This window comes from Danio rerio, chromosome 15 (assembly GCF_049306965.1).
Source record: "Danio rerio strain Tuebingen ecotype United States chromosome 15, GRCz12tu, whole genome shotgun sequence".
Taxonomy (NCBI): domain Eukaryota; kingdom Metazoa; phylum Chordata; class Actinopteri; order Cypriniformes; family Danionidae; genus Danio; species Danio rerio.
Genome location: NC_133190.1, coordinates 45,797,501 through 45,825,000, shown reverse-complemented (window position 1 = coordinate 45,825,000; position 27,500 = coordinate 45,797,501). Strand labels below are relative to the sequence as shown.

Below are 27,500 nucleotides of genomic sequence, written 5' to 3'. Positions count from 1 at the left end.
AGTAAATAACAGGGTGAGAATGTGGTAAAACCTAAAAACGTGGTAAAAACCAGGCGAGGGCTTTTCTTTTTCTGAGTATCTTCTGAAAACACTGTCGGTTGGGTTTAGGGAAGGGCGTGGGCGCTGGTCAATCGGTGCTGTTAAAAACACTATTGGTTGGGTTTAGGGGACTAAGAAGGGTGGGCTAATCAGTCTGTCAGTCACAGGCACGTGCACACGTAGGGTTCAACCTGTGCAGTGCACATGCCCTTTTTAGTCTTGGATAGAAAGTGCCTTTCTGAAATAATTAAAAGTGCCCCCGCGACAACCCCCGCTCTTCAGTACGCGCGCGACAATCACCTGGCCCACCCCCCGATCTTCAGTATGCACGCATCAACTCGCCCCCGCTTTTCAGTATGCGCGCCACAACTACACACCTAACCCACCTAACCACCCTACCCCACCCACCTCCCCACCACAACCCTCCCCCCCCACACACACACACACACTCTACAAAAATTTCATCCTGCACATGTCTCTTGAAGAGTCTCTGCACGGGCCTGGTCAGTCAACAGCAGCCTTTGGCGGATTTACGTGAGAACAACAGGTGCGAATGGCACTCGCGAGAGATATGCAGCATATGAGCAACCTCTGGAGGACTCGTGAAAACAAAAACTCCAAAAAATGTAGCTCCTGGGACGTATTTGACGCTCTCCAGAAATGTATACAGCGGTGCATTTTCGGAACGACCCTGGGTTGGTATATTCTATCCCCCAAGCTTAACCCTACCCCTAAACCAACTCTCTCATGTCACAATCTGGATTTTTTTACATTTTTAAAATACTTAATTCTGCGTAAATTATGACCTATTTTACTCATGGAGACATTTACTGGTATTGCTATACTTGTGTTGTTCCTCGCAGTGTAAGGAGTACAAGACAGACACACACAGTATCACACTTTCAGAGGGTCAGGGTTATTTATTGTGAATATAATATGGTCATATTTTATGTTTTGCTAGTTAGTGTGTTCACATGCAGGATATTTTCCGGCGGCTGTGTTTCCGCACGTATTTGAGCTCCAGGAAATGAAGAGCTTTGGGAAAATCAGCTGGTGGTCTCTGACAACCCTCCCCAAAATCCTGAAGCTTATCTTGTTTTGTTTTATTATGTCAAGTTCAGCTAATCAGTGAGTTAAAGCAAGCGTCCGCTCCAGCCACCAGAATCAGAGACTGAGACTCATCACTGTGAAGATTCTGTCTGCTGATTTCATGCCAACATACAGCTAAAGGCTAAATGATTAGCTCTATTGCGTATGGAGTCAATTATTTTTCAAATATTTCCCAAGTGCTTTTTGCGATACATTTTTAAGCATTATAGTCAGTGGTGTAAAGTAACTAATTACAAATACTCAAATGACTGTAATTAAGGAGTTTTTCTCAGGAATTGTTATTTACTAAGTAGTTTTAAAAATGTGTACTTTTACTTTCACTTGAGTACATTTTTAGTGCAGTATTGGTACGTTTACTCCACATCTTTCCATTTAACCTGCAGTTAGGGCTGCTCGATTTTAGAAAAAATCATAATCACGATTATTTTGGTCATAATTGTAATCACGATTATTCAAAACGATTATCAGTTGAAGTCAAAAGTATTAGCACTCCTGAGAATTTAGTTTTTTTTAAATAACTATTTCCCAAATTATGTTAAACAGAGCAAGGAATTTTAACAGTATTTCCTCTAATATTTTTTTTCTTCAAGAGAAAGTCTTATTTGTTTTATTTTAGCTAGAATAAAAGCAGGTTTAAATATTTTGAAACCTATTTTAAGGTCAATATTATTAGCCCCCTTAAGCAATATATTTTTTGATTGTCGGAAGAGGAAACTACTGTTATACAATGACTTGCCTAATTACTCTAATTAAGCCTTTGAATTGCACTTTAATCTGAATGCTTGTATTTTGAAAAACATATAGTAAAATGTTATGTACTGTCATTATAGCAAAGATAAAACAAATCAGTAATTAGACATGATATATCAAAACTATTATGTTCAGAAATCCGTAGAAAAAAAAAAAAACTTTAATGAATTCTTATGAAGGGCCGAAAGTAAATATAGCAAACTGTATAAAATTAAAGTTGACTAGGGTTGGGTGCCATACCACCGGTACCTTTGTAACCGGTATGTACCGGATCAAATCAGCATATAAATTTCGGTGGCACTGGTGCTGCGACAAGGATGTAAGAAGCATCAAGGGTTGCATCAAAAGCACACATAGGTATGCGTTGAAACACCAATTCTAAACAACTTTAAAGAATATGGACAGGCAATGTTAGGCGTTTGTTCTTGTTGCTTAGGGAACGGACGCACGCAACGCACGCAGTACAGCGCATTCGGTGAGCGAGAGCGACTCTCTTTAGATCAACACGCTTGATCGCGTTCATCAAATTTGCTTAAACTAAGCGTTCTAAAGCGAATTTTACTAACAAGGATTCGGACACAAGCAACATGCGCACTTGCTCTCTCTGGGTGCTGCACGCATCAGCCTCAAAACTATTATGTTCAGAAATCCGTAAAAAAAAAAACTTCTTTCCATTTAAACAGAAATTGGAGGAAAAGGGTTGCTAATATTCAGGAGGGCTAATAATTCTTACTACAACTGCATATATACAGTTATTTTCCACCCTGCAAAGGAAAGAGAAATAAATACAATAGAATAAAAACATGAAACAAACTGTGCTTTAAGCATCTTCACCCTAAGAAAAACACTTTAGCTACAAAAGTCCTTCAGTCAAGAGCAGCGAGGAATTTTCTGGTCGTTTGATAATAAAAACAGGCGGCAGCATTTCGCACTGTCTCTTTAATGGCTTCGCTTTCACGTGTCTTTTGATTCTCAACTCGTTTGCTTATTACGCAAATGAGGGTTAATATGAATAATCACTAAACGCCGTGTTTTGACGCCTATTTGACCATTAAAGCGTTCACGTTAAGATTACTTTGGATGTCTGCGCTCCTCTGCTCGTCTCAGTGTGCGAATGAGAGCGAATGCTGACCGCGTGCTTATGCGTGTGCAAGTGTTGCACACACACATAAGCACGCGGTCTTTCGCGCTTTTGGTATATAGCCCCTTTCACACAGTGATACCGGTAAATATCTGGAAAATTTCCGGAACGACTTTACCGGTATATTGAAAAAAGCGCTGTTCACACAGGCGAGGACGTTACAGAAATTTTCCGGAAAAGAGCATTCACACATCCATTCCAAATTACCGGTAAATTCTGACATCATTCACCACAAATGAGCTTTAAACGGCTGCGCTTGTATTTGTAAACATTTGACTAAATTACAAACTCTGTGGATGATCAATATTGTGAACAACTTTCGCAGGATCACTTTCGCATGTCGAGATGTTCATAATATGTGCGTGTGCAGGCGCTCACAGGCTGAAGCTTGAAGGTAAACAAACATAAGCATCTCATCGATGATTATTTACACAGTTAGCATAAAGAAGAACATATAAACGTGATCTGACTAACTTCTAGCAGCTAAATGTGTCTGGAAAAATATTCAAAGGTTTTTATTCTCACAAACCGCGCGGACGTAAATGCGTCTGACTGTTGTGATTGGCTAAAGCAGACGTCTCACGTCAGCACGTTCTAGACGTGCACGCGCTTATTACGGTAATCTTCCTTCTGCATTCACACAGCGCAGCATTCCAGCAAATTGCCGGTAATGTTACAACTTCTCTTTCCGGAAAATAGCCAGAACGAATTTACCGGTATTTTCAAAAAGGACCTGTTCACACATACAACCTTTCCGGAAAATTGCTGGCAAAAATTAAAGTTTACTAGGGTTGGGTGCCATACCACCGGTACCTTTGTAACCGGTATGTACCGGATCAAATCCGCATATACATTTCGGTGGCACTGGTGCTGCGACAAGGATGTAAGAAGCATCAAGGGTTGCATCAAAAGCACACATAGGTATGCGTTGTCACACCATCTCTGAACATTTAATTCTAAACAACTTTAAAGAATATGGACAGGCAATGTTAGGCGTTTGTTCTTGTTGCTTAGGGAACGGACGCACGCAACGCACGCAGTACAGCGCATTCGGTGAGCGAGAGCGACTCTCTTTAGATCAACACGCTTGATCGCGTTCATCAAATTTGCTTAAACTAAGCGTTCTAAAGCGAATTTTACTAACAAGGAATCGGACACAAGCAACATGCGCACTTGCTCTCTCTGGGTGCTGCACGCATCAGCCTAGTTCCCCGCATTCGTCAGAGGTTGACGCCCAAATTAACACAGGTAATAGCGATTTTAACACTTTTAATATAGGAAGTCCTCAGCTATGCAGAGACCATTATTAATCAGAAATCTAGTGTACATATTTTTACGTTAGAAAATGCAGTATTGAATTTACAAACAGTCGGCAAGTACCAAAGAACAGATGTAACACAGAAGCCCCTTTCACACATACAAACCTTTCCGGAAAATTACCGGCAATTTTCCGGAAAGGTCTGTATGTGTGAACAGGCCCTTTTTGAAAATACCGGTAAATTCGTTCTGGCTATTTTCCGGAAAAAGAAGTTGTAACATTACCGGCAATTTGCCGGAATGCTGCTCTGTGTGAATGCAGAAGGAGATTGCCGGAAAGAGCGTGTGCACATCTAGAACGTGCTGACGTGAGACGTCTACTTTAGCCAATCAGAACAGTCAGATGCATTCACATGCGCGCGGTTTATGAGAATAAAAGCCTTATTTTTAAATATTTTTCCAGACACCTTTAGCTGCTAGAAGTTAGTCAGATAATGTTTCTATGTTCCTTCTTAATGCTAACTGTGTAAATAATTATCGATAAAATGTTTATGATCATCCGTTGTTTGTTTACCTTCAAGCTTTGCGTGTGCCCGTGAGCGCCCATAGCGCCAGCACACACACATCATGAACATCTCGATTTTTTGAATATACCGGTAAAGTCGTTATGGAAATTTTCCGGATATTTACCGGTATCACTATGTGAAAGGGGCTATTGATCAAATCTAGTTTTCAGTCAGCTCATGTAAGTCATATTCAACTCGTTTAGTTTTGCCTTCATTCATTTTTGATTTCCATTGGTGATTTACAACACATTTTTAAACATAATAGTTTAACTAACTCATTTCTAATATCTACTTTTTATCTTGCCTATAGTGACAGTTAGTGCAAAACATTTTACTAGTTATTTTGCAAGACAGTTGTATTCAGACAAATCCCTTTAAGTATTTATAATCTTTTATTCAGACTATTTATTCAAGTGTAATTTAAATACTTAATCAGTTAACTATGAAAGTTGAAAATGACGTTATTTTAATATAGTCAGTCGTGAACTGAAGTGAGCCAGTCTGAGGTTTGAAAGTCCATAGCTCAAAAGGAGACCCACTCCGGCCCTGGCGCGATGTATGAAAATGAGGGCAGTCAATTTTGGAGGCGCGACATATTGTAATTGTCTATATTATGTAAAGAAATTTAAGATGATGATGATGATTAAGTTACATAACATAACAAGCTAAAATTGTATCATGACGCTCATTTGTCATTTACGACTCCCAACGACACCGTACGTCAAGGAAATCGTGACAAATTTGTGTGATGTGGGCTTAAGTTTTTTGCAACACAATCTCACGGCAATTCGTAACTTTTTCATTTAGTGGCTAATTCGTATGAATTCGTACGATCTAATTCGTACAATTTAGTACGATTTGCTTATCCCCCAATGACGGTTGGGGTTAGAGGTGGGGTCAGGTGCCACGCCTCCTTTTTAAAATCGTACCATTTCGTACGACTGAACTCGTACTGAAAGGCGGGGCTTATGCAGCATCTCCACGTACTCGCATACAGTGAGTGTGTGCCAGAGAGTGCGGATAGTGGAGGTAAAGAAGACAAAGTTTATTATTTTTAAATGGTGATATAAGTTATAAAGTATAATATTGTTTATTTCAATTAAATTGGGCGCTATATATCTCTGAGCAAAAAACAGCCCTACATTATAGTATTATTAACTAATTTCTTTTGTATATGCCATAATTATAGCACATAATATTTTGCTAGTTATTTCGCAGGATGCTAGTATTCAACTAAAAGTGACATTTAAAGGCTTAACTAGGATAATTAGGCAAGTTAGAGTAATTAGACAACTTTTTTTTTTTTTTTTCCTGTGGCCAATCGGAAACGTTAATAGGGTTAAAAATAATAATAATAATAATAATAATATATATATATATATATATATAAATATATATATATATATATATATATATATATATATATATATATATATATATATATATATATACATACACACAAATAGATGCTTAGTTTTAAAAATGCATTTGTAAACATTTTTATAAGCAGATTTTTATTCTTTTAGAATAGCTAAACAAAAAGAAATAAGACTTTCGCCAGAAGACAAATATTATAAGAGTTACTGTAAAAGAAATGCTTTGCTCTGTCAGACATCACTTGGGAAATATTTGAAAAATTATTAAAATCATTTTGTCTTCAGGGCAGCACGGTGGCTTTGTGGTTAGCACTGTCGCCTCACAGCAAGAAAGTTGCACACAACTTTGCATAAATAAATGCAAAGTTGTCTGCAAATTTCTGGAATTTACCTGGGATTTCATTTTTATCACAAAAACATTTGTCAAAAACTTGGGGGTCTGATAAGAAACTAATCCAAAGGAAAACGAATGAAGGACATTTTAAACTAACATACTTATATTAACGACTAAAAACTTTTTAACTTTTTCACTATTCTGACTGGACCTTTAGTTTGAAGAGTTTTAGAAGAATTTCAGGAAGCAGAAACATCAGAAGGTAATGCTAAACTGAAGCTTTCCTTTAAGTCTCACAAAGCTATCAATAAAAACACCTTTCTTACATTTGAAGCTTTTATTAACAACTGAAGAGTTGCTCTATATGTCTTTGGAGATATATATATATATATATATACGTCCTTTAAAACAACAGATGGTTTTCTGAACAGAGACTAAAGAAAAGTACAGAACTTCAGTGGCTTTTGTCCCTTTATAGTTTTAATTGGAAGTGTGCATGAATCTTCACCAGCAGAGTCTGTTCTTCAATGACATTAGTGGAAGTTTTATATGAAGGCAGTGTTGCATGAATATATGATTGTTTGAACTTTCTGCGCTTGTTTGAACTGCTTTTTAGGAGCACACGTCGCCCCCTCAGACGGAAACACTTGCGCCATCCGGATCTTCGACTGCCACATGTAAATGAAACGCTCCCTCCGGCACCTGTTGCCATAGAAACTCTCATTAAGCGCCGAGGGAGATGAAACATTTGCGTGTGTTCAGACTCTCTGGGTCAGCGTGTGCCACCTTATCAATATGTTCAATATTACCACTGCTCTTGATCTTCAGAATTACGTCTGACGCTTCAGAATGTTACACAACACGCGCGAATGCGACAGTCAAGTTGGGTTGCCATTTAATAGACGGTAAGCCTCATACATGTTCCATAAAATGCAAAGGTCAGATGAGAAGAAGAGGGGAGAGAAAGTCGGATAAGGAGATTGATTTTCAGTCCTTTTCTTCTGTTGGGGATTTACATAGTAAATGTTAGTTTCAAATGCCAGTGGGACTCGGTAAGCAAAGAGAAAGAAACTTTATTTTTCTTTTTTTCACCACCCAGCAGGCGCAGGACATCAACATGACGTCAGATTGACATTCTACCTCAACATCGTGGGGACATTGCATTTTGTTTGGGAAGGAAAGTCGGGTTGACGTCAGAACCCAACGTCAGGCCGACGTCAATGTTCAACCTAAAATCGACCAAATATCAACGTCTATCTGTGCGTTCACACCAAAAGTGGCGAGTAGCCAGATGTCATTCATTTATTAATGGTAACCAACATTGATAAGCGTCGAGCAGCAGCGCAGCATGTGTTTGCCCGTGTACATCGAGGAGAGTTAAAATCAAGTCAACTTTATGGTAATGACCTATGACGCAGTTTGGCGGCAACCAATGGAAATGTAGACATCCAGCGCTTGAGAGGAGTTCAGAGAGCACAGTTATGTCAACTTTGGTTCCGACCACAGTTGTTCCCAAGAGTTTGATTATTGCCGTCGCTGGATTCCCAAATATTTTTTACAAGATGTAAAAGAAGTCTCTGATGTCCCTAGAGTGTGTATGGATCGATATTTTTTTTATGTAGCGATATTTCAACTATGTTTTAATAATTTCTGCATCACTAAATGTTTTAGCGGTGTGACGCTTTGTATACAAGACGCTACACCAATCTATCTGCAGAGGAATATCACGTGAGCGATCATGTGCCTTTCAGATAACTTGCGTTCTCAACACACGCAAGCCCAGTGTTGCCAGACGTACGATAATTATCGTATTTGTACGATAATTTCGACCTCTGTACGATGTACGATCAATAATGAGAAAAATCCTATAATGTACGATAATTTCAGAATTTTATAGCATTTAAAAGTAACTTCATTGTAATCTTCGGGCTTCTTTACTTATTGATCTAGCTGGATCTTTTATTTACTGTCTGTGAGGAGTAGGTGGAGTTAGGCACGTTTTCTATCTCATCTTACGTTGCCTCTTCTCAGCCAATCAACGTGGAGAATGACTCTCACGAGTTAATGCTCCTGCTGCACATGCCCGTGGTTAGGTCAGTAGTTTTCAGTTTGAGGTCGATCTTTTAAGCAATAATGTTAAAACGATTCGTGCTGTAAAGGAAGTTGAGAAGGACGGGAGTTTTCCCTTGATGTTCTCGTTTTTCCCCATTCAAATGCGTCTTGTGAACATGTTTTTTTACAAAGTTAGTCTCATCAAAACAAAGCATGCACACCTCAGAAAACAAATCCCTCAACATCTGGCAACATGCAACATTCAATGACAGCAACTCAGAGGTGGAGTTTGAACCTTCCCACTAAGGTACCTAGTTTTTTTTTAACGTATTGTGGTAATTTGCACGTTGTGTCAAAACGCTATGTGTCTAGATAATAGCTGTATACTCTCAGCTTGACTCGTGTACGATAATTTTCCTCCAGATACGATAGTTTTGAGGTTCTGGTACGATACTTTGACATTTCCAATCTGGCAACACTGCGCAAGCCACACACTTCTGCTTAATGGAATGACACGATGGCAGAGAGGTTGTGCGTTTTTTTTTTTGCGAGAAAAGCGTTGCGCAAGCAATATTTGTGATAAGAAAGTCGTACACAGCAACAATACAAGCAGCCTTTATAAACACTTACAGACAACAAACCCTGAAACTTATAAAAAAGCGGAACAAAAACAAGATGCCCAGTGTTCCTCTGCTCAGCCTCCCTCTGTCCAACAAAAGATATTTTAGGAGAGTTTTAAAGGAGCCAAACCTCTCTTTCTCTCCCTCTCAATTCTATTCAATTCAATAATTGCTTTATTGGCATGACAAATGTTACAAATGTTTTGCCAAAGCATTTATAAAGTTTACATCAAAAAGAACACACACACACACACACACACACACACACACACACACACACACACACACACACACACACACACACACACATATATATATATATATATATATATATATATATATATATATATATATATATATATATATATATTTATATATATAAATATAGTAAACAGCAAATAATAGTATAGTATTATAATATATAGTATAATAATATTTATTTAATACAAATAAAAATAAATAAATAAAAGAATAAATCAACTCTCTCTCATTACCGCTAGGTATAAATATAAGTAAGTGTGCGTGTATCTGTGCAGTGTGTATATACAGTATGTATGTGTATGCAGTGTGTATATGCAATATGGTTGTGTGGTAATATGGTATGTATATTAACATGATTTTAATGATTTTTTAAATTAATATTATTGAAAAAAAAAATTACATTAACTTTTAAAATAATAAGTAGTATCGATATCGGTATCGTAAAAATTTTAACAAAAAGTATTGTATCGAATTAAAAAATTGTGGTATCGCACATCCCTACTATCTGGCCCTACCGTTGACTAGGAATAATAAATTGCAAAAATGTAAATGCAAAAAATTACAAACAAGTGAGTTTATGACTCTGTAAAAAAAAATTATAATATGTGATGATCAGTTTGCAACATCAAGCAGCATTAACGGACTGTTTATAATCAATAGAAATTATTGAGATTGGATGTCTTGAGCCAAAAAGATTCCAATCGTTAAGCCCAGTTTTACATGTAGAATAAGGCTAATGGTATTTTTTCACAATTACAATATGAGAGCAGTTTTAATATCAGTTACTGTCACTGATTATTGGCCTGATATGAGAAAACCCTGAATGCTCTTTAGACCAGAGAAGAGAAAAATGGAGAAGGCGGATGTGCCTTTCATTTCCTCTACAGGGAGCATGAGTCACTCTAACCTCTTCTGTCTTTCACACAGTCGCCATCGTTTCATCAAAATTAATCTATCTGGGAGCACAAGGTTGCATGCTGCATAAACAGAGAGGGCTGGACGTGTCTGCAAGCACGAGCGTGTTTGCATTTTGTTTTCAGATACAAAAAAATGGATCTAAATCCGATTTCCACATGGTTTATAATTAATGATCTGTCGGATTCAGTAAATTATTCACATCTCCTGTTTTGTTCGGAAGTTTTATTCATTATGTATCATCGTTTTTTATGTAACTGCAAGTGTTTTTCAAGTTCGCTTTATAGCAACAGCTGGCAGCTCTGCAGCTCTCACATGGTCGCCCACTGAAACTAAGCAGAGCTGTGCCTGGTCAGTACCTGGATGGGAGACCACATAGGGGCACTCAACCTGAGGTCTGTGTGAGTGCTAACGCCCCAGTATAGTGAAGGGGACACTATACTGCTTAGTGAGCGCCGTCTTTCAGATGAAATGTTAAACCGAGGTCTTGACTCTCTGTGGTCAACATCCCAGGATGTCCTTCGAAAAAGAGTAGGGGTTTAACCTGGCATCCTGGCCAAATTTGTACACACATTTGCTCCTAACTATCCCCGTATCATAATTCAGTGGTTCCCAACCTTTTTATCACCGCGGACTGGTCAACGGTTGTCAATTTTACAACGGACCGGTGTGGGTTGGGGTGGGGGGAGGGGTCTTCACATGAACACAGCTGCTGCCCTCGTGCATCCAGGTTAACCATGAACAATTCAGCGCGCATGCACTAGTTGCACTATCGCGGTCTGATTATGTTTCAATCAAGGTTTATATGCATCAAATACATAACATCTGTGCCAAACATTTCAACTGACGAACATATTAACAATAATACAACCGTATAGACGAATAAAATGTATGCATTGGCATGTAACAGCCCTAATAAGTATGATTATGTGAAACTCCATATAGATACATATTGCAATGATTTCGGGTACTTACTTAGCGATGCACACACACATAAAGTTAAATGCACAATCCTTAAATGCTCTGCTGATTTGGACTCTATAATACCTGTTTTATAACTTTAAACTATCAACAACCACCACTGAGATATTCTAGCGATCGTTCTTCCTGCTCCGTGGTGGATTTTGGCATAGTCCATTTCACGTGAGATGGCGGGGGTGAGTGGAAGAATCCAAGTCGCGGGGGAATATTTTCTACAGAAATAATTTATGATTTCTTATGTGGCCCGGTACCAATTTTTCCACGGACCGGTACCAGTCCGCGGCCAGGTGCTTGGGGACCACTTTCTTAATTGGTTTCTTCTGTACTAATCAGCTGGTTAGATGGGTGTCATCAACGCAATTTAACCAAATAAATTATCACTGTCGCCACACAGCAAGAAGGTTGCTGGTTCGAGTCCCAGCTGGGTCAGTTAGCGTTTCTGTGTGGAGTTTGCATGTTCTCTCTGTGTTGGCATGGGTTTCCTCTGGGTGATTTGGTTTCCTTAACATGTAGCAAGTTATTGATTCATTAATGCCGACAGCTAGCTCTCTGCAACTTTCACATGGTCGCCCACTGAAGCTAAGCAGGGCTGCGCCTGGTCAGTACCTGGATGGAAGACCACATGGGGAAAACTAGGATGCTGCCGGAAGAGGTGTTAGTGAGGCCAGCAGGGGGGCGCTCAACCTGCGTTCTGTGTGGGTCCTAACGCCTCATTGATGGGGACTCTATACTGCTCAGTGAGGGCGTACTCACACTATGTACAGTTGCCTTGAACCGGGCCAAAGCACGGTTGTCCCCCCCATCTCCTCCGACGGCCCGCAATAACATTACATTCGAGCCTGGGCAAGCTTACATCATCAATGATGCGCTGTTCAGTCGAGAAGCGCTCTCGCTCAGCACAGTGGAGATTTCTTCATATCGTTTTAGTCATTTTGGATGCGGTGACACGCAGTCAAATATTTCGCAGAACAGATCTGCCACTTTTGACGTACATAAACAATCATAAAGTCCTCGTGCTGCAGGAATTAGGAGGTTTGCTGAAGGTGCAGCTGTGGTGCAGTGAGGGGTTTGCGTCTTTAATAATCTACGACGTCTACGTCTTTTAATGAACTACGTTCATTGAACAGTAAAATGATTAAAAAATCCATATAAAACATCCATACAAAAGTCACGTCTCGCTTTCAGTTTCAGGCTCATTTTGCACTCACACACAAGCGTACTGCACCCAAGCCCAAGTGAGCCACGCTCTGGCACAGCTCTTCCAACCTGGCTAGCGCAAGCCAACTAAATCACCCCTGAGCCCAATTCAGAGCACTTACACTTCTTAAACGATCTGGGAAACGGGTCTGGGCACGGTTCGGATAGCATAGTGTGAGTAAGCCCTGAGTCTTTCGTCCTGACTCTCTGTGGTCATTAGAAATCCCAGGATGTCCTTCGAAAAAGAGTAGGGGTTTAACCCTGTCATCCTGGCCATATTTGCTCACTGTTCTCTGTCCATCATGGCCTCCTAACCATCCCCATATCATAAATGATCCCCAAATCATCCCTCTGTCTCCTCTGCACCAATCAGCTGGTGTGTGGTGTGCGGTCTGGCGCAATATGGCTGCTGTTGCGACATCCAGGTGGATGCTGCACACTGGTGGTGGATGTTGAGGTTCCCCCCCAGGAATGTCTATTGCCGAGTTCAGACTGCATGATTTTAGCCTCGATTTTGACTCGCAGACAGGTTTTGAGAAATCGTCGACAACTGCATGAAATTACTGGCGAATCGGTGCTCGCTTACGTGAGCAACAATCACCTAGTACATTTACATTTAGTCATTTAGCAGACGCTTTTATCCAAAGCGACTTAAAAATGAGGACAAGGAACAATTTACACAACTATAAGAGCAACAATGAATAAGTGCGGTAGGCAAGTTTCAGGTCTGTAAAGTCTAAGAAGGAAAGTATTAGTAAATTTTTTTTTTTTTTTTGAGCACAGTTAGTGGTATATCCAGAGAGGCAATTGCAGATTAGGAAGTGAAGTGGAGACTAAATAGTTGAGATTTTTAGTCGTTTGTTGAAGACAGCGAGTGACTCTGCCGTTCTGATGCAGTTAGGGAGTTCATTCCACCAACTGGGCAGATTGAATGCTAGAGTTCGCGAAAGTGATTTCTTCCCTCTTTGGGATGGAACCACGATGCGACGTTCATTCACAGAACGCAAGTTTCCGGAGGGCACATAAATCTGCAGAAGTGAGAGCAGATAAGGAGGAGCAAGCCAGAAGTCGCTTTGTAGGCAAACATCAGAGCTTTGAATTTGATGCGAGCAGCAACTGGCAGCCAGTGCAAACGGATGAGCAGCGGAGTGACATGTGCTCTTTTAGGTTCATTAAAGACCACTCATGCTGCTGCGTTCTGGAGCAGCTGAAGAGGCTACTAGTAAAGACACCTGTGTGATATTTGGCCTGCTAAACATCTGGACCTGTCAGCCAATACTAAAGGCTTCTTTTCATTATGTAGGCTAGTTAATTTAAGAGCTGTGAATCTACACTAGTCTCACGGTTCGGTTACGATTATCATGACATTGATTTGGTTCAATTCGATATCTTGGTGCATCACGGTGCATTGACGATGCTTTCCATGCGCAGTTTTTTATTTTCTTCACAGCACAGCAATTCTTGTATTAAAATTTATAAATATATTTATATACTATTTGTAACACAATTTTGTCCTTTAATAGAAACAGCCAGATATATAAACTGTACCTTTAAACAACACCAGCATTTATAGCATTTATTAAACAAATATAAATATCCCGCTCACTTTCTGAGCCTTTTCTACAAAGTTCTCTTCTTACCCCACTTTGATTGGTCACATGCTCAACAGAAAGGGCTGCGATTGGCTCTAGCGCGCTGGTGCTCTTCCCAGATGAGTGACACTGATTAACGGCAGCGGCGATCACAGCTGATCCATGATAGACACGGTGGAGAAAACTCTGCAGACACGCACTCGTGTTTGTATCCAGAAGTATCGCTGTAAAACAGCCGAGAGTGGACGAAAAGTCACGCCAGCAGGTCAAATGGGCCACAGCGAGAGAGAGAGAAATGGAGTTTACTTTGATTCTCTTAATCGCAGTGAAATAGGGCCTTCAGCTGTGTGTGTCACTGAAAGTCCAGCAAACACACACGCTGTGAAATTGTGCACAGTGACTGCGTTTTTAAGTAGTTGGAGCGTTGTAAATACGCGCTCTCACCTCCCTAGCCATAGTAAGCTACGGCGACATAGCACAAATGAGATAAATGACAACAGTACATAATCACCGGTTATGACTACTACTGAACCGATACCCAATTGTTGGCGTCTACATCGCGGTGCACTGAAGGAACACCCCTAGTTAATGTAGGCTACTACATGACCTTGTGTTGTTTCCATGTTACTTCTCGCATGTGTTTGGTTGTGAGAGATGTAGTTTGCAGACTGAGACAAAGTTGTCACTGATTCTACCTTTTGTAAAGTCATGCAGTGTGAAACCCCCTGTCGCTGATCCATCTTGCAGTGTAAACAAAGCAATAAAGAAACTACAGTACTTTGAAATTTGTGCAGTCTGAACTCGGTTTTAGTATCTAGAAAAGCGCTATATAAATGTAAGGTATTATTATTTTTACGTTTTTTTTTCTCTGCCACTTTTAGCAGCAGCAAAACCCACTTTCTAGGTGACATCTGTGACATAAATCTGAATATTTTTGTCTTTAAAAACTTTCCTATCAGCCTGTCCAGCTCACATCAGATGAACTGAGGAAATTTGGATTGGAAAGGATCCACTCAGACGAGAACTTTCCACTGCAATCCCTGGGGCGGAAAGCGGGTCAGTGACACCGATGCATGTGATGTGATTTCATTAGGACAAGACTGTGATGATGATGATTGTGATGAAGGATTTTCGCCTGTAATCGCGCACATCTCTGCAAAAGCACACAATCATGACTGCAGCACAGCCTCTTCTGTCCCCGAGTGAACATCAGCCCATTCTCGAGGGGAATAACAGAGTGAGGGATTATTTCAGGAGTGGATGCTTGAAAGATATTTATCTCTACGATGACGCCAGGAGGCCTCGCATAATGTTTTTTTTTTTTTTTATGTGCACATAGATTCAGAATGACTGCGTTTATATAGGCTATATGAAAAGGGGTTGAGTCCCATATTATATACAGTTACAGGCTAAATTATAAGTAAAGTTTAATGAAGTAAGGACTTTGCTCCAATACATCCAATCATGAATATTTACATTAGATAAAGCCTATTGTTGTCTATTTGAAGGAATGTGCCAATAGAGCCGCCAATTTAGTACAGGGTAGTGCTGCTTTGAAATGAATGTGGGACCAAGGTTTAATAGAAGACAGGCCATCTCCGTTATAAACATAGACGTGCTGCCGAACACTGATAGGTGTAGCTTTTTGTACCCTTTCTCGTTTTTGGTACCCTTTCGAAAGGGTACGGTTTGGTTCAGTACGCTTATTGACAGTGGAAACGGCCTTAAAATCGTACCAAACTGAACCGTACCACTCAGTGGAAACAGGCCATAAGGTTACCAAAAGGCGGAGCTAGACGTGCAGCTGAACACTATTGGCTTACAGAGATACGTCACTTGCTCAAGCACCAAGCCAGAATGAAAACAAAAGAACCGCAGTTTTAAATACACAGCTGAGAGGTTACGCCGTAATATTATATACATATAATAAGTCATGGTCGAGCTCAAGCAAACCTTGTCGTCGTCTTAATGTACAGCCACAAAGCCAAGAAGAAAAAAATCTGCCGTGTGCTGTTGTTGTTTTACGAGCGCGTCTAAAAGTGTTAGCTGTTTCACTTCGTCCAGAGAGATCAATAGTATCTGGATTCAGCCGTTATGATGCAAGCTGAGATTTAGCAATGCAATGTCAGACACAACAATGCACTCAGTGGAGTGAGTGATGTCACTGTGACGGGTAGGGTTAGGGGTGGGGTTAGATGAGCGCATTAAAAAACATTTGATGGAGCTCAGATTGCACTGCACCAGGTCTGCATCCAGACCCCTCTCGGAGAGCTCGCGATCTCGTCTATATTTGAAATAACAAACTACTTGAGCTCATATTAATAACCTGCTTGTGATCATTGAATCGCTTTGATAGCCGATTCTGTCAGAAAGGGACAAACGTGAGAGTGAAGCGCAAAAAAAAAAAAAAGAAAAAGGAGAAGCCAGAAAAAACAGCAGCAAATGATGCGTCAGCAACCTAAAACAAAACTGCCATGTTTAACTATTATCATCGCCTTTTGGACTATTATGAACTTTTTTTTGTTAGTTTTAATACAATAAAAGCAGTATAAAAAAGTAATAATAAAAAATAAGGTCATTATTATTAGCCCACAACTGCAATTTACTTTAACTTGCATACCTAATTAACCCAGTTAAGCCTTTAAATGTTAAGCTGATTTGCTGATAAGCTCATTAAGTATTGTCATCATGACAGCAAAAAACAAAAAAACAAAACACAGTTATTACTTATAAAATTAAAATATTAACATTAAAATTTTACCAGAGGGCCAGTAATTTTGACCAACTTTATGAATATGTGCTAAACAGTATTTAATTTGTGAATGCTTATATCCTTTTTAAAGTTATTAAATGTTGTTTGTTTATATTATAGTATCTACAAGATTCATATTAGTTACCTGGGTCTATAAAACATGAAAAATCCTCATCTATGAAGATTCAACGGTATAGTCTTCATCTCCCCCAGGTGGCGACAATCAGTAAATGCAAACATGAGCACAAAACCTTCACATTATGGAGGAGCATTTTTATTTAGCTTGCACAAAGTAACATATAAAAACAAGGTAGAACTTAAATAGACATACCCATGCACATAGACCATTATATACAGATAACTTTACATACATTTACATCATTTTACACGCCTAAGTGGATGATGTTATGGCCTTAAGTAAAAAAAAGTAATATTTTTCAAGTGACTTCCAGGTTTATCGCCATGTCTGCAGTGGGAACATTGCATTTAAGGCCTGAAATATAGTTTACACAAGTACTTGAAGAAATTCTGTGCATCATTGCATTACCAGATGTAACAAATCTAAAGCGTATCACAAGTATGTGCCACATTGAGAGTTGCCACAGGGGGAGCTATAGGATACCAACGGTTTTCTAGTTTTAGTTTTTAGACCAACTACAGTTTGAAGATAATCATCTGAACCTGTAGCTAGTACTTAGTATTTTTCTCAACATGAGCAATAAGTTGCTAACTTTTTGTTTTGACGAATTGGTGGCTAATCTGTTCGAATTTATTTGTGATGTTCCAACACAATCTTACGGCAATTCGTAACTTTTTGACTTAGTGGCTAATTCGTACAATCTTATTCATACAATTTAGTACGATTTGCTCATCCCCCAATGACGGTTAGGTGCCATGCCTCCTTTTTAAAATCGCACTATTTCGTACGACTGAACTCATACGAATTAGCCACTAAACTGGCAACACGTAAAATACTTACGTTTTCTCGTGAGATCAGGCTGGATGTTCATGTAGAAGCAAGGAAGTTCATACATCATTTAAAAAAATCTTAAATTATTATATAAATGTACAATTAGCCACTAAAGTGTCAAAAATAGCCGTTAGTTTAGATTTGTGCCACCATGACCTATCCGCTTGTTAAGTGTGACGTCACATAAAGCGGCTTCTGGGTCCAAACACTATATCAAACTGTATGGGGAGACTCATCAAATGATAATAATAAACTTTTACAAAGCGATGTAATACGAAAATCATGATCACTATCTATCTATCTATCTATCTATCTATCTATCTATCTATCTATCTATCTATCTATCTATCTATCTATCTATCTATCTATCTATCTATCTATATATCCATGCCTAATATCCGATGGCCAGAAAGTGATTAATTTTTTATAAACTGATATGACTAAAAAGTGGTCATAAACAAATATTTTCTAAATTTAACCAAGAGCCGCTTGGATGCAGAAACAGTATTCCATATGTCACCGAAGCGTCACGACTAAACAAGCGGACACGAAATTTAACCATTGTTTTTCATTAAAAAAAATCATATTTTACAGTTAAATAATAACCAAAAATGAACCATAGTTTTCACTACAGTAACCTGTTTAGCCAACGTATTTGTAGTAAAACTTTGGATGTAGACATCAATCAACTTGCCAAAACCATGGTAAATTTTCATAAGTGAAGGCAAAAAAACTGCACAGTACTACAGTTAGTGCTTGTACACTTGTGTAAATGTATATTTCTGGCATAAGTGTTCATATGTTCTACCAAGGCACTCAGTAGAACTTTAACGAATTAACAGGAGAACAAATAAACAGTAACCACAGTTCCTGCCAAATTACTAGTTATTTACCCAAGTAGGTCCTTAAAATAATTAATAAAAACACTCTTTTGTTTATTTCATATTACAACATTCACTAGGGCCAACCACAGACCGTTTAATTTGTAGTAAGATTAACTGTGGTACTAACTGCATTTTGGTAGGAACTATGGTTGCCATAGTAATGTCTGGCGGCGGGAACCGTTTTTCTGCAAACAACCCATCACTATTGTGTTCTGATCTGAAAAAACTGCACAGCGCAGAACTTTATGTACTACACTTAGTGTTTGTGTAAATGTTTCTGGTTTAAGAGTTTATACTTTTCACCAAGGCACTCAGGAGCTGTTTCGCCATGAATCCTAACAAATGAACAGTACCCACAGTTCCTGCTAAAATACCAGTTATTTACACATGTAGGTCTTTAAAAAAAACTATAAAAACACTCGTGTTTATTTCTTATTACAACAGTCGCTAGGACCAACCACAGATGTTTAATTTGTAGTAGGATTAACTGTGGTAAATAGGAACTATGGTTGCCATAGTAACGTATCATGGAGGAAACCTCAGAGCCATTTTTTCTGCAGATAAACCATCACTGTTGTGGTCTGATCTAAAAAAACTGCAGTGTAGACACTACACTTAGTGCTTGTGTAAAAGTATATTTCTGGTATAAGAGTTCATACTTTCCACCAAGGCACTTAGGAGAACTTTGTTAGTTTGTTTCGCCATGGATCCTAACAAATGAACAGTAACCACAATTCCCGACAAATTACTGGAGTTATTTACACAAGTAGGTTGTTAAGATGTACAAAAATACTTTTATTTCTTATTACAACAGTCACTAGGACCAACCTCAGAACGTTTAATTTGTAGTAAGATTAACTGTGGCGTTTTCTTCATTTCAGTAGGAACTATTGCCATGGCAGGAACCTCAGAGACTGATTTCTGTGAACGATACACTGTTGTGGTCTGATCTGAAAAAAAACTGCAGTGTAAAACTGTATGAACTACAGTTAGCGCTTGTGTAAAAGTATATTTCTGGCGTAAGAGTTCATACTTTTCACTAAGGCACTCAGGAGAACTTTTGTTAGTTTGTTTAGTCATGGTTCCTAACAAATTAATCACAGTTCCTGCCAAATTATTAGTTATTTACACAATAAATTAACAAAAGAAGGTGTTTAAAACATGTACAAAATGCTTTTTTGTTTATTTCTTATCACAGCAGTCCCTAAGTCCAACCTCAGATGGCTTAATTTGTAATAACATTAACTGTGATAATGGAAAATGGAAAAAGGCTCCATTACTGCATTTAGGCGGGAACTGCAGTTGCGATATAACGTCTCGCGGCGGGAACGGGAATCTCAGAGCCGGTTTTCCACTGACGACCCGGCGCTGTTGTTTTCCGATCCCGAGCCGGTTTTTGGTGTCTCCTCATGTCCGCCGCTGTCTGACTCTTCTTCTATGGCGAAACGCACATCCGCTCCGGAGCTGAGAGAGCTCACGCTGCTTTGCTCCACCGAGCAGAGTGCGCATGCCAGAGGCGCGCGCCCGCTGCTCAACATGAAAGGCACCGGCGTGGAGCGCAGCGCGGGAAACGCAGGCAGGCTGAAACTGTGCTTTTTCTGGCGCGCGCCCCACTCGCGCTGCTCCTCCTCGTGCAGGAGCCTCGTGAACGCGTTTGAGCGCCTTTTCTCGCGCCGTTTGGTGCGCAAATAACCGAGCATGATCCCGATGAGGAAAACTCCGTAGAAGGACACCACGATGACGATGTACAGGTATGCGTTATTGTCGCTTCCGCCGGATAAGGGGATTCTGCTGTTCTGAGGCGATGAAAGCGCGGTGGCGTTGCGCGCCAAATCCATAACGACAGAAACAGGAACTGTTACCTGTGGAATGATAACACAAGAGTTTTAAAAAGAGTTTGAATGAAGTATAAAAGATTATCAAGTAAACAAGTTGATTACAACAAGGTAAAAGTCTAAAAAAAAAGCTTAAAAATTGTTGTTAAACCTTTAATAAACATTAACTTCAATATGACCAGTGTTTAACATTTAGCTACAAATGTGTATATAAAATATACGCATTTATAAAGCTATAAAAAGAAGAGAGCAGTCACTTGTTCAAATGATTTGTTTTTCTGGATTTACAATTTATATTTAGACCTTTGAGTAGTTTGTAATTTGTTTATATTGTGTAATTTCTTCATAATAAGCAAGGTTTTAGCCTTAACTCTTAGGAAATCAGTATTTGGTGAAATAATCCTAATTTATCTATTCCAACAAATAAAAACTTTTGTTGTTCTGATAAATTTCATTTTCTATAAACAACAGAAAACTCAATATTTTAATTTGAAAACATTGGAAGAAATGTCCTCACCTTTATATATTAACATTTTACTTAAAACATAGCTAATAAATTCGGTAAATTCATTCATCCTCTTAATTTTCATAGCTTTATAACTATAAAATCTGCAATTTTAAACACAAAGTAAAAAACACAAACAAACATAAATAAAACATACACAACAAAATAAAAAGATTAGTTTTCAAGAATACTTTCACTCTTTGTACTTTATTTTTTATAATTCAGTGTTAACTGTTGCTTCATTTTGCGATAATTACTAGCAATTTTAGCAATTTCTAGTGTGCAAAAATATAAGTAGAAAAAACATGAAATTCTTAGATTAAATAAACATGCACATTAAGACATTATCGAAAATGCATAGACTATTTGTTTGTAAGTGCACAATCGACATATTTACAGATCTGTGGTATTATACACTGAAAATAAAAAATGCACACAATTTTATAATGTTTTCCCAACACAAATCGATTAAGTTCACCTAAATTTGTAAAATTGATTGAACATAAAATAATTAAGTCATCCCTAAAAAATCAAGAATTGTGTTGTTTTAGCTCATTTCAAATAAGTAGTTTAAACAAACAGCAAACATAAATGTTTGTAAGTGCACATCCTACATATTTACAGATCAGTGGTAATATACAAGTATTAAACACTGTAAATAAAAACACGCACAATTCATGCACAATTCGATTAAGGTCACTTAAATTTGTTTAGTTGATTGAACAAAATAATTAGGTCAGCCCCCAAAAATCTCAAGAATTGTGTTGTTTCCGCTCATTTGTACATTAAAAAAAAATATATATTTTTTACTGCTAGTACAAACTACTTATTTAAAATAAGTTAAATCAACATAATTTTTAAAAGTTTTTCGGGGCACTTAAATTTATAAAAGCAATTAAATTAACTTAATTTGAGTCGGATGAACTTGAAGGGTATATGTGGAACCCAGCATTTGTACAGTATAGTGCGAAATATAACTTGCACAATAAGACTTTATTGAAAATGCAGACTGTAAAACCCAATACGTTAAGATAACTCAAACCATTTGAGGAAACTGATTGCAACAAACCCTTTAAATTTAAAAACTAATCCCAATGTGTACTGTGAACTTAACCCATTTGAGTAAAAGAAGCAATTTGAGCACAGTAAAACCTGATAAAAAGAACTCAAATTATCCAACTGATTGCAACAAACCAGTTGAGTTGAAAAAACTAATCTATATAAGTACTGTGAACTTACTCTATTTAAGTTGAAGTAATGAGGTATTTATTTAACTCATTACCTTCAACACGGATCAAAACTCTTTTCAAATGAGTAGAATTAACTTTTTAGTAAATTTTGAGTTAACTACACTCATTTTATTTGATAAAGTTGACTGTTGGGTTTTGCAGTGTAGCCTATTTAAGTTTGTAAATGCATCCTACATATTTACAGATTAGTGTTATTATACAAAGTGTTATACACTGTAAATAAAAACACACACAATTCATGCACAATTCGATTAAGTTCACTTAAATTTGTTTAGTTGATTGAACAAAATAATTAGGTCAGCCCCCAAAAATCTCAAGAATTGTGTTGTTTGCGCTCATTTCTACATTCAAAAAGGGACTTTTACTGCTAGTACAAACTACTTATTTAAAATAAGTTAAATCAACACAATTTTCTAAAAAGTTTTTTGGGGCACTTAAATTTATAAAAACGATTGTTAACTTAATTTGTGTTGGATGAACATGAAGGGATTATGTGGAACCCAGCATTTGTACAGTATAGTGTGAAATAACATTACACAGTTCTTAGTTTAAGTAAACTTGCACAATAAGACGTTATTGAAAATGCAAACTGTAAAACCCAATAAGTTAAGATAACACAAACCATTTGAGGAAACCGATTGCAACAAACACTTTACATTCAAAATCTAATCCCAATGAGTACTGTGAACTTATCCCATTTGAGTAAAAGAAGCAATTTGAGCACAGTAAAACCCGGTAAATGAAGAGAACTCAATTCTTCCAACCGATTGCAACAAACCATTTGAGTTAAAAAAACTAATCCATATAAGTACAGTGAACTTACTCTATTTAAGCTGAAGTAAAGAGGTATTTATTTAACTCATTAACTTCAACACGGAGTTCAAAACTCTTTTCAAATAAGTAGAATTAACTTTCAGTAAATATTGAGTTAACTACACTCATTTCATTTGATAAAGTTGACTGCTACAGTGTAGGCTATTTAAGTTTGTAAATGCACAACCTACATATTTTACATATTGGTGGTAAAATATGAAGTATTATACACTGTAAATAAAAACGAAATTAAAGTGGGTTGAACATGAATCAATTAAGTTGTCCTGAAAAAAAAAATCTTCAGCTCATTTTAAATAAGTAGTTTGGAAAAGCATCTTTTTTGTGTGTATGTAAAGTGTCGCGAGACTCCACAGCAGTATTCAGATGCTTCACCCTGGACGCGTCAGTCTGTCTTTAATTCAGTGTTAACTGTTGCTTCATTTTTGTGATAATTACTAGCAATTCTAGTAATTTCTAGAGTGCAAAAATATGAGTGCAAAATAACATTACGCAATTAATAGATTTAATAAACTTGCACATTAAGACTATTGAAAATGGTTTTTTAAGTTTTTTAAGTTACTGTTTTAAGTTTGCACAACCTACATATTTACAGATCAGTGGTAAAATGAAGTATTATACACTGTAAATAAAAATGCACAATATTCAACACAAATCGATTAAGTTCATTCATTTAAGTTGATTGAACATGTGTTACAACCCTGGTCTAGGGTCAAGGATGTAACATAAATAAAACACTCGACAATTAAAATTCACTTTTATGAACCCTAGAGTCGGGTCTGTTTATTTATTTATTTTTTAACACCCAAAATGTATAGAAATAATTAAGTCATCCCAAATAAATCACGAATTGTGTTGTTTCAGCTCATTTTAAATAAGTGGTTTAAACAAACAGCAAACAAACTTTTTTGAGGGTAGTGCAAAATAGCATTGCAGAGTTCTTAGACTAAATAAACGTTCACATTAAGACATTATTGAAAATCCATAGACATGTTTGTAAGTGCACATACTTACATATTTTAAACATACATATATACTGATCAATGGTAAAATATGAGGTATTATACACTGTAAATAAAAAAAATATTCAGGGTTCCACACAATTCATTCATGTTAGTCCAACATGAACTAAGTGAACAAATTGAAGTAGATTGAAAAAGCAGCAAAAAGTTGTCCTGAAAAAAATCTCAAGAATTGTGTTGTTTCAGTTCATTTCAATAAAGTAGTCTTTACAAACAACACAAACCTTTTCCTTTGAGTGTAAAGTGTCGTGAGACTCCACGGAGCAGCAGTATTTACTCACCGGGATGTTTCACCCTGGACGCGTCAGTCTGTCTCCCGCTTCTCTCTCTGGACTGTAAGGGTATGTCATGCGAGTGCTGTTTAAATAGTGTCTCTCAGACGTGGACACGCGCCAGCGGGATCTGTGACAGAGGTTGAGGGAGTCGAGATCCTCACGTCCCTCCTCGGCCAGAGCTCAGTCACAATGCTGATGACGTTTAATGGAGTCCAAGTGCGCAGAGCTGCCAAATCTGCTCATTTATCACAACAGAACCAGACAGGGCCGCTTTAGGAAAGCCTCTTCCGCTGCAGAACAGCTCGCCCTCAGAAAAACCAGAGGAATGCTTTGCAGAAATATAAATCATGCTGTCTTTAAGAAATGGCTCAGCTGAAAAGGATTTACTCAGAATTCATATTAGGCACGCATATTATGGTCACTTAATAAAAAGTTAAGACCGTTTTTAAATTTCAAAAATTTTCATGTAGAAAAAAAAAAGAATAACCATAAAAAAAGTGGTAAGATTGTCGAAGGAAAGGAATTCGTTTAAGAAAAACAAACATATAAAACAGTAATATTAGTAGTGTATACATTTGGAAAAGTGGCAGAAGGAATGAATTCTGATGAATCATCTGTTGAACTGCATCCCAATCATCACAAATACTGCAGAAGACCTACTGGAACCTGCATGGACCTAAGATTCGAACAGAAATCAGTCAAGTTTGGTGACGGAAAAATCATGGTTTGGGGTTACATTCAGTATGGAGGTGTGTGAGAAAGTGGATGGCAACATCAACAACCTGAGGTATCAAGACATTTGTGCTGCCCATTACATTACAAACCACAGGAGAGGGCGAATACTTCAGCCTCCACATCAAAGCACCTGAAAGCAAAGAAGGCCAAGGTGCTCTAGGATTGGCCAGCCCAGTCTCCAGACATGAATATTATTGAGCATGTCTGGGGTAAGATGAAGGAGGAGGCGTTGAAGATGAATACATGAGTCTTGATGAACTCTGGAAGGGTTCATTCGGTCATGGAAAACCTGGAAAAGTCATGGAATTTTGTCATTTTCCAGGCCAGGAAAAGTTTTGGAAAAACAGAAAAACCCACAAGGTTTTGGAAAAGACATGGAAATTACATTTACATTTAATCATTAAGCAGACCTTTTTGTCACACTAGAGCTTGTGCTTGCAAAATTCTATTTTATGGCGCTGTAAAAGGGCTGGTATTAAACAATATTAGACGTTAATCAAAGTGAGCGATTGCTCCATATTTTAAATGTTTTATTTTAAATTATCTTCTGTCTGTCTAGCGCAATCACTTGATGCGATTTCACAGGTATGTATTCACAAAGCTTGAACTTTCCAGTGAAATGCCAAACCTGTCACACATGCTTCCGTTTCTGGTCTGCCACATTCGCATGCCAATGAATGGAAGTCTATGGAGCTAAAGTGCAATGTGATCGCAGCTTTACAATAGAAGTAGTTTTACCTACTATTACTAGTTTAACAAACTATTAACATTGTCTAAAATTAGTTTGACAAATATCTGTAAACTGGAATGGAGGTTAGATGTTTTTACTTCTTTTTTTTGGCCAAAAATATGCTCTAAAGATATATAACTATATATATAACTATAAAATATAACTAAAGAGATTGTAGCATGTTTTATGATATGCTGTAATAAATGTAAACGTTCTTTGTTATTCATATGATTTCCCACGTATACGTAGACATTACATGAAACATTCATCATAAAAATTTACTTAAAAGTCCTGAAAAAGTCATTGATTTTTTTTGTAATTTAAATGTGTGTGAACCCTGTCTGGGAATCCTGCAAGAACGCTTTCTTTGCCATTCCAGATGACTTTATTAATCAGTGATTTGAGTCACTGCAGAGATGTGTGGATGCAGTCCTTCAAGCTCATGATGGAGTCAGACACAGTATCTGTCTCCACTGCAGCATGACTTTATATTCTATACTGGATATTATTTCTGTTAAGTGACAAGACTTTTGTCTAAGCAAAGTCAGACCTTACAGTCCTAATTAAATAATTAAAAATTAAGGCATGATCATATTATCTTGTGGTAAAATAAGCGTAATCTAGAGGCCTTTGCCTTTCATATAAGCCACTTCTCATACCAAATAATCAACTAGAAGTCAAGTTATTAGTTGTTATTCCTAAAACTCCGGTAGGCGACAAGACTTTTGTCAGGTAGTGTAAATATTCTGCATGTATAAATTGAATTGGAACGAACCAAATGGTCAAAGCATTATATTTAATCCAGGAAAGAAAATCCACCAACCTACTAACTAAAAAGTGCAAATTGAGTAAATTCCAATTCTTTTACCTCTCAGAATAATGAAAAAAGGTCAGAGAGAAAAAAATCTCAGATATATTTAGATTTATATCACAATTAACATCATTAAAAATGTTCAGATAAAGTCAAAATTGCATGTTTAGTACTTGGTAGATGCGACATATTAGATTTTCTTCTTAGATTTGTAAGTTTATACTATAACAAAAAGCAAAGAAATTGTAGCATATAAACTTAAATTATTTTTTCATGTGGCAGACACAAGATTTCTTGTTTTTCTTAAACTTAATGACCATTCTGAGGCTGAAAATGAACAAAACAAGTTAAAGTGACATAAAACTGACATAAAAGACATAATTTTGTATGATTTAAGATTATAAAATTATTATAATTAAATATATTATAAACCTTCTGAACCTACAACAACATTACTTTTTTTGTTTGAACAATACAATTACTATTTAAATTTAGCGTTGTTCATCAAATGCATATTGCCATTAATGCCACCCCAAATATTTGAATAAGCAAGTTTAAGCTGTACTTTACAACCCCACCGACGTCATTTTCCAAGCATCCTGGTCTGGTTTACGTCAGCATTGAAAGCTTGTTATCAATGCCAGCGTCTTCTGTCTGGAAGTGATGCATGATGGAAAGGTGCAGCGTGAGCCAGAACGTGCAAACCGAT

The 27,500-nt window shown here is 37.6% G+C and overlaps 1 protein-coding gene and 2 long non-coding RNA genes across 6 annotated transcripts in view; 2 read left to right on the top strand and 1 right to left on the bottom strand.

Annotated features, from left to right (window-relative positions):
- The window catches only part of LOC137487676 (uncharacterized), a 69,290-nt gene that overhangs the window by 13,701 nt on the left and 28,089 nt on the right, over positions 1 to 27,500 (top strand). The window lies entirely within an intron of this gene.
- kcne4 (potassium voltage-gated channel, Isk-related family, member 4) lies at positions 17,196 to 24,577 on the bottom strand. Of its 2 annotated transcripts, XR_011006360.2 has the most exons (3): positions 24,522 to 24,577; positions 20,078 to 20,659; positions 17,196 to 19,747 (listed from the first exon to the last, which is right to left on the bottom strand). XR_011006360.2 is itself a non-coding variant. In NM_001082897.1 (2 exons), the coding sequence occupies exon 2, from the start codon at positions 20,633 to 20,635 to the stop codon at positions 20,135 to 20,137; it is 501 nt and encodes a 166-aa protein (NP_001076366.1). In that variant the 5' UTR covers positions 20,636 to 20,659; positions 24,522 to 24,553. The 2 variants fall into 2 exon arrangements, 1 of the variants encoding a protein (NP_001076366.1); NM_001082897.1 differs by lacking the exon at positions 17,196 to 19,747 and having other exon boundaries at positions 20,135 to 20,659; positions 24,522 to 24,553.
- On the top strand, positions 20,296 to 24,974 carry LOC141377927 (uncharacterized). Its single transcript, XR_012391099.1, has 2 exons — positions 20,296 to 22,399; positions 23,234 to 24,974. It is a non-coding gene; the product is annotated as an uncharacterized lncRNA (long non-coding RNA).

Bases quoted from the DNA above. Each gene is read 5' to 3' on its own strand.
- kcne4 (NM_001082897.1), bottom strand. From the start codon at position 20,635: ATGGATTTGGCGCGCAACGCCACCGCGCTTTCATCGCCTCAGAACAGC.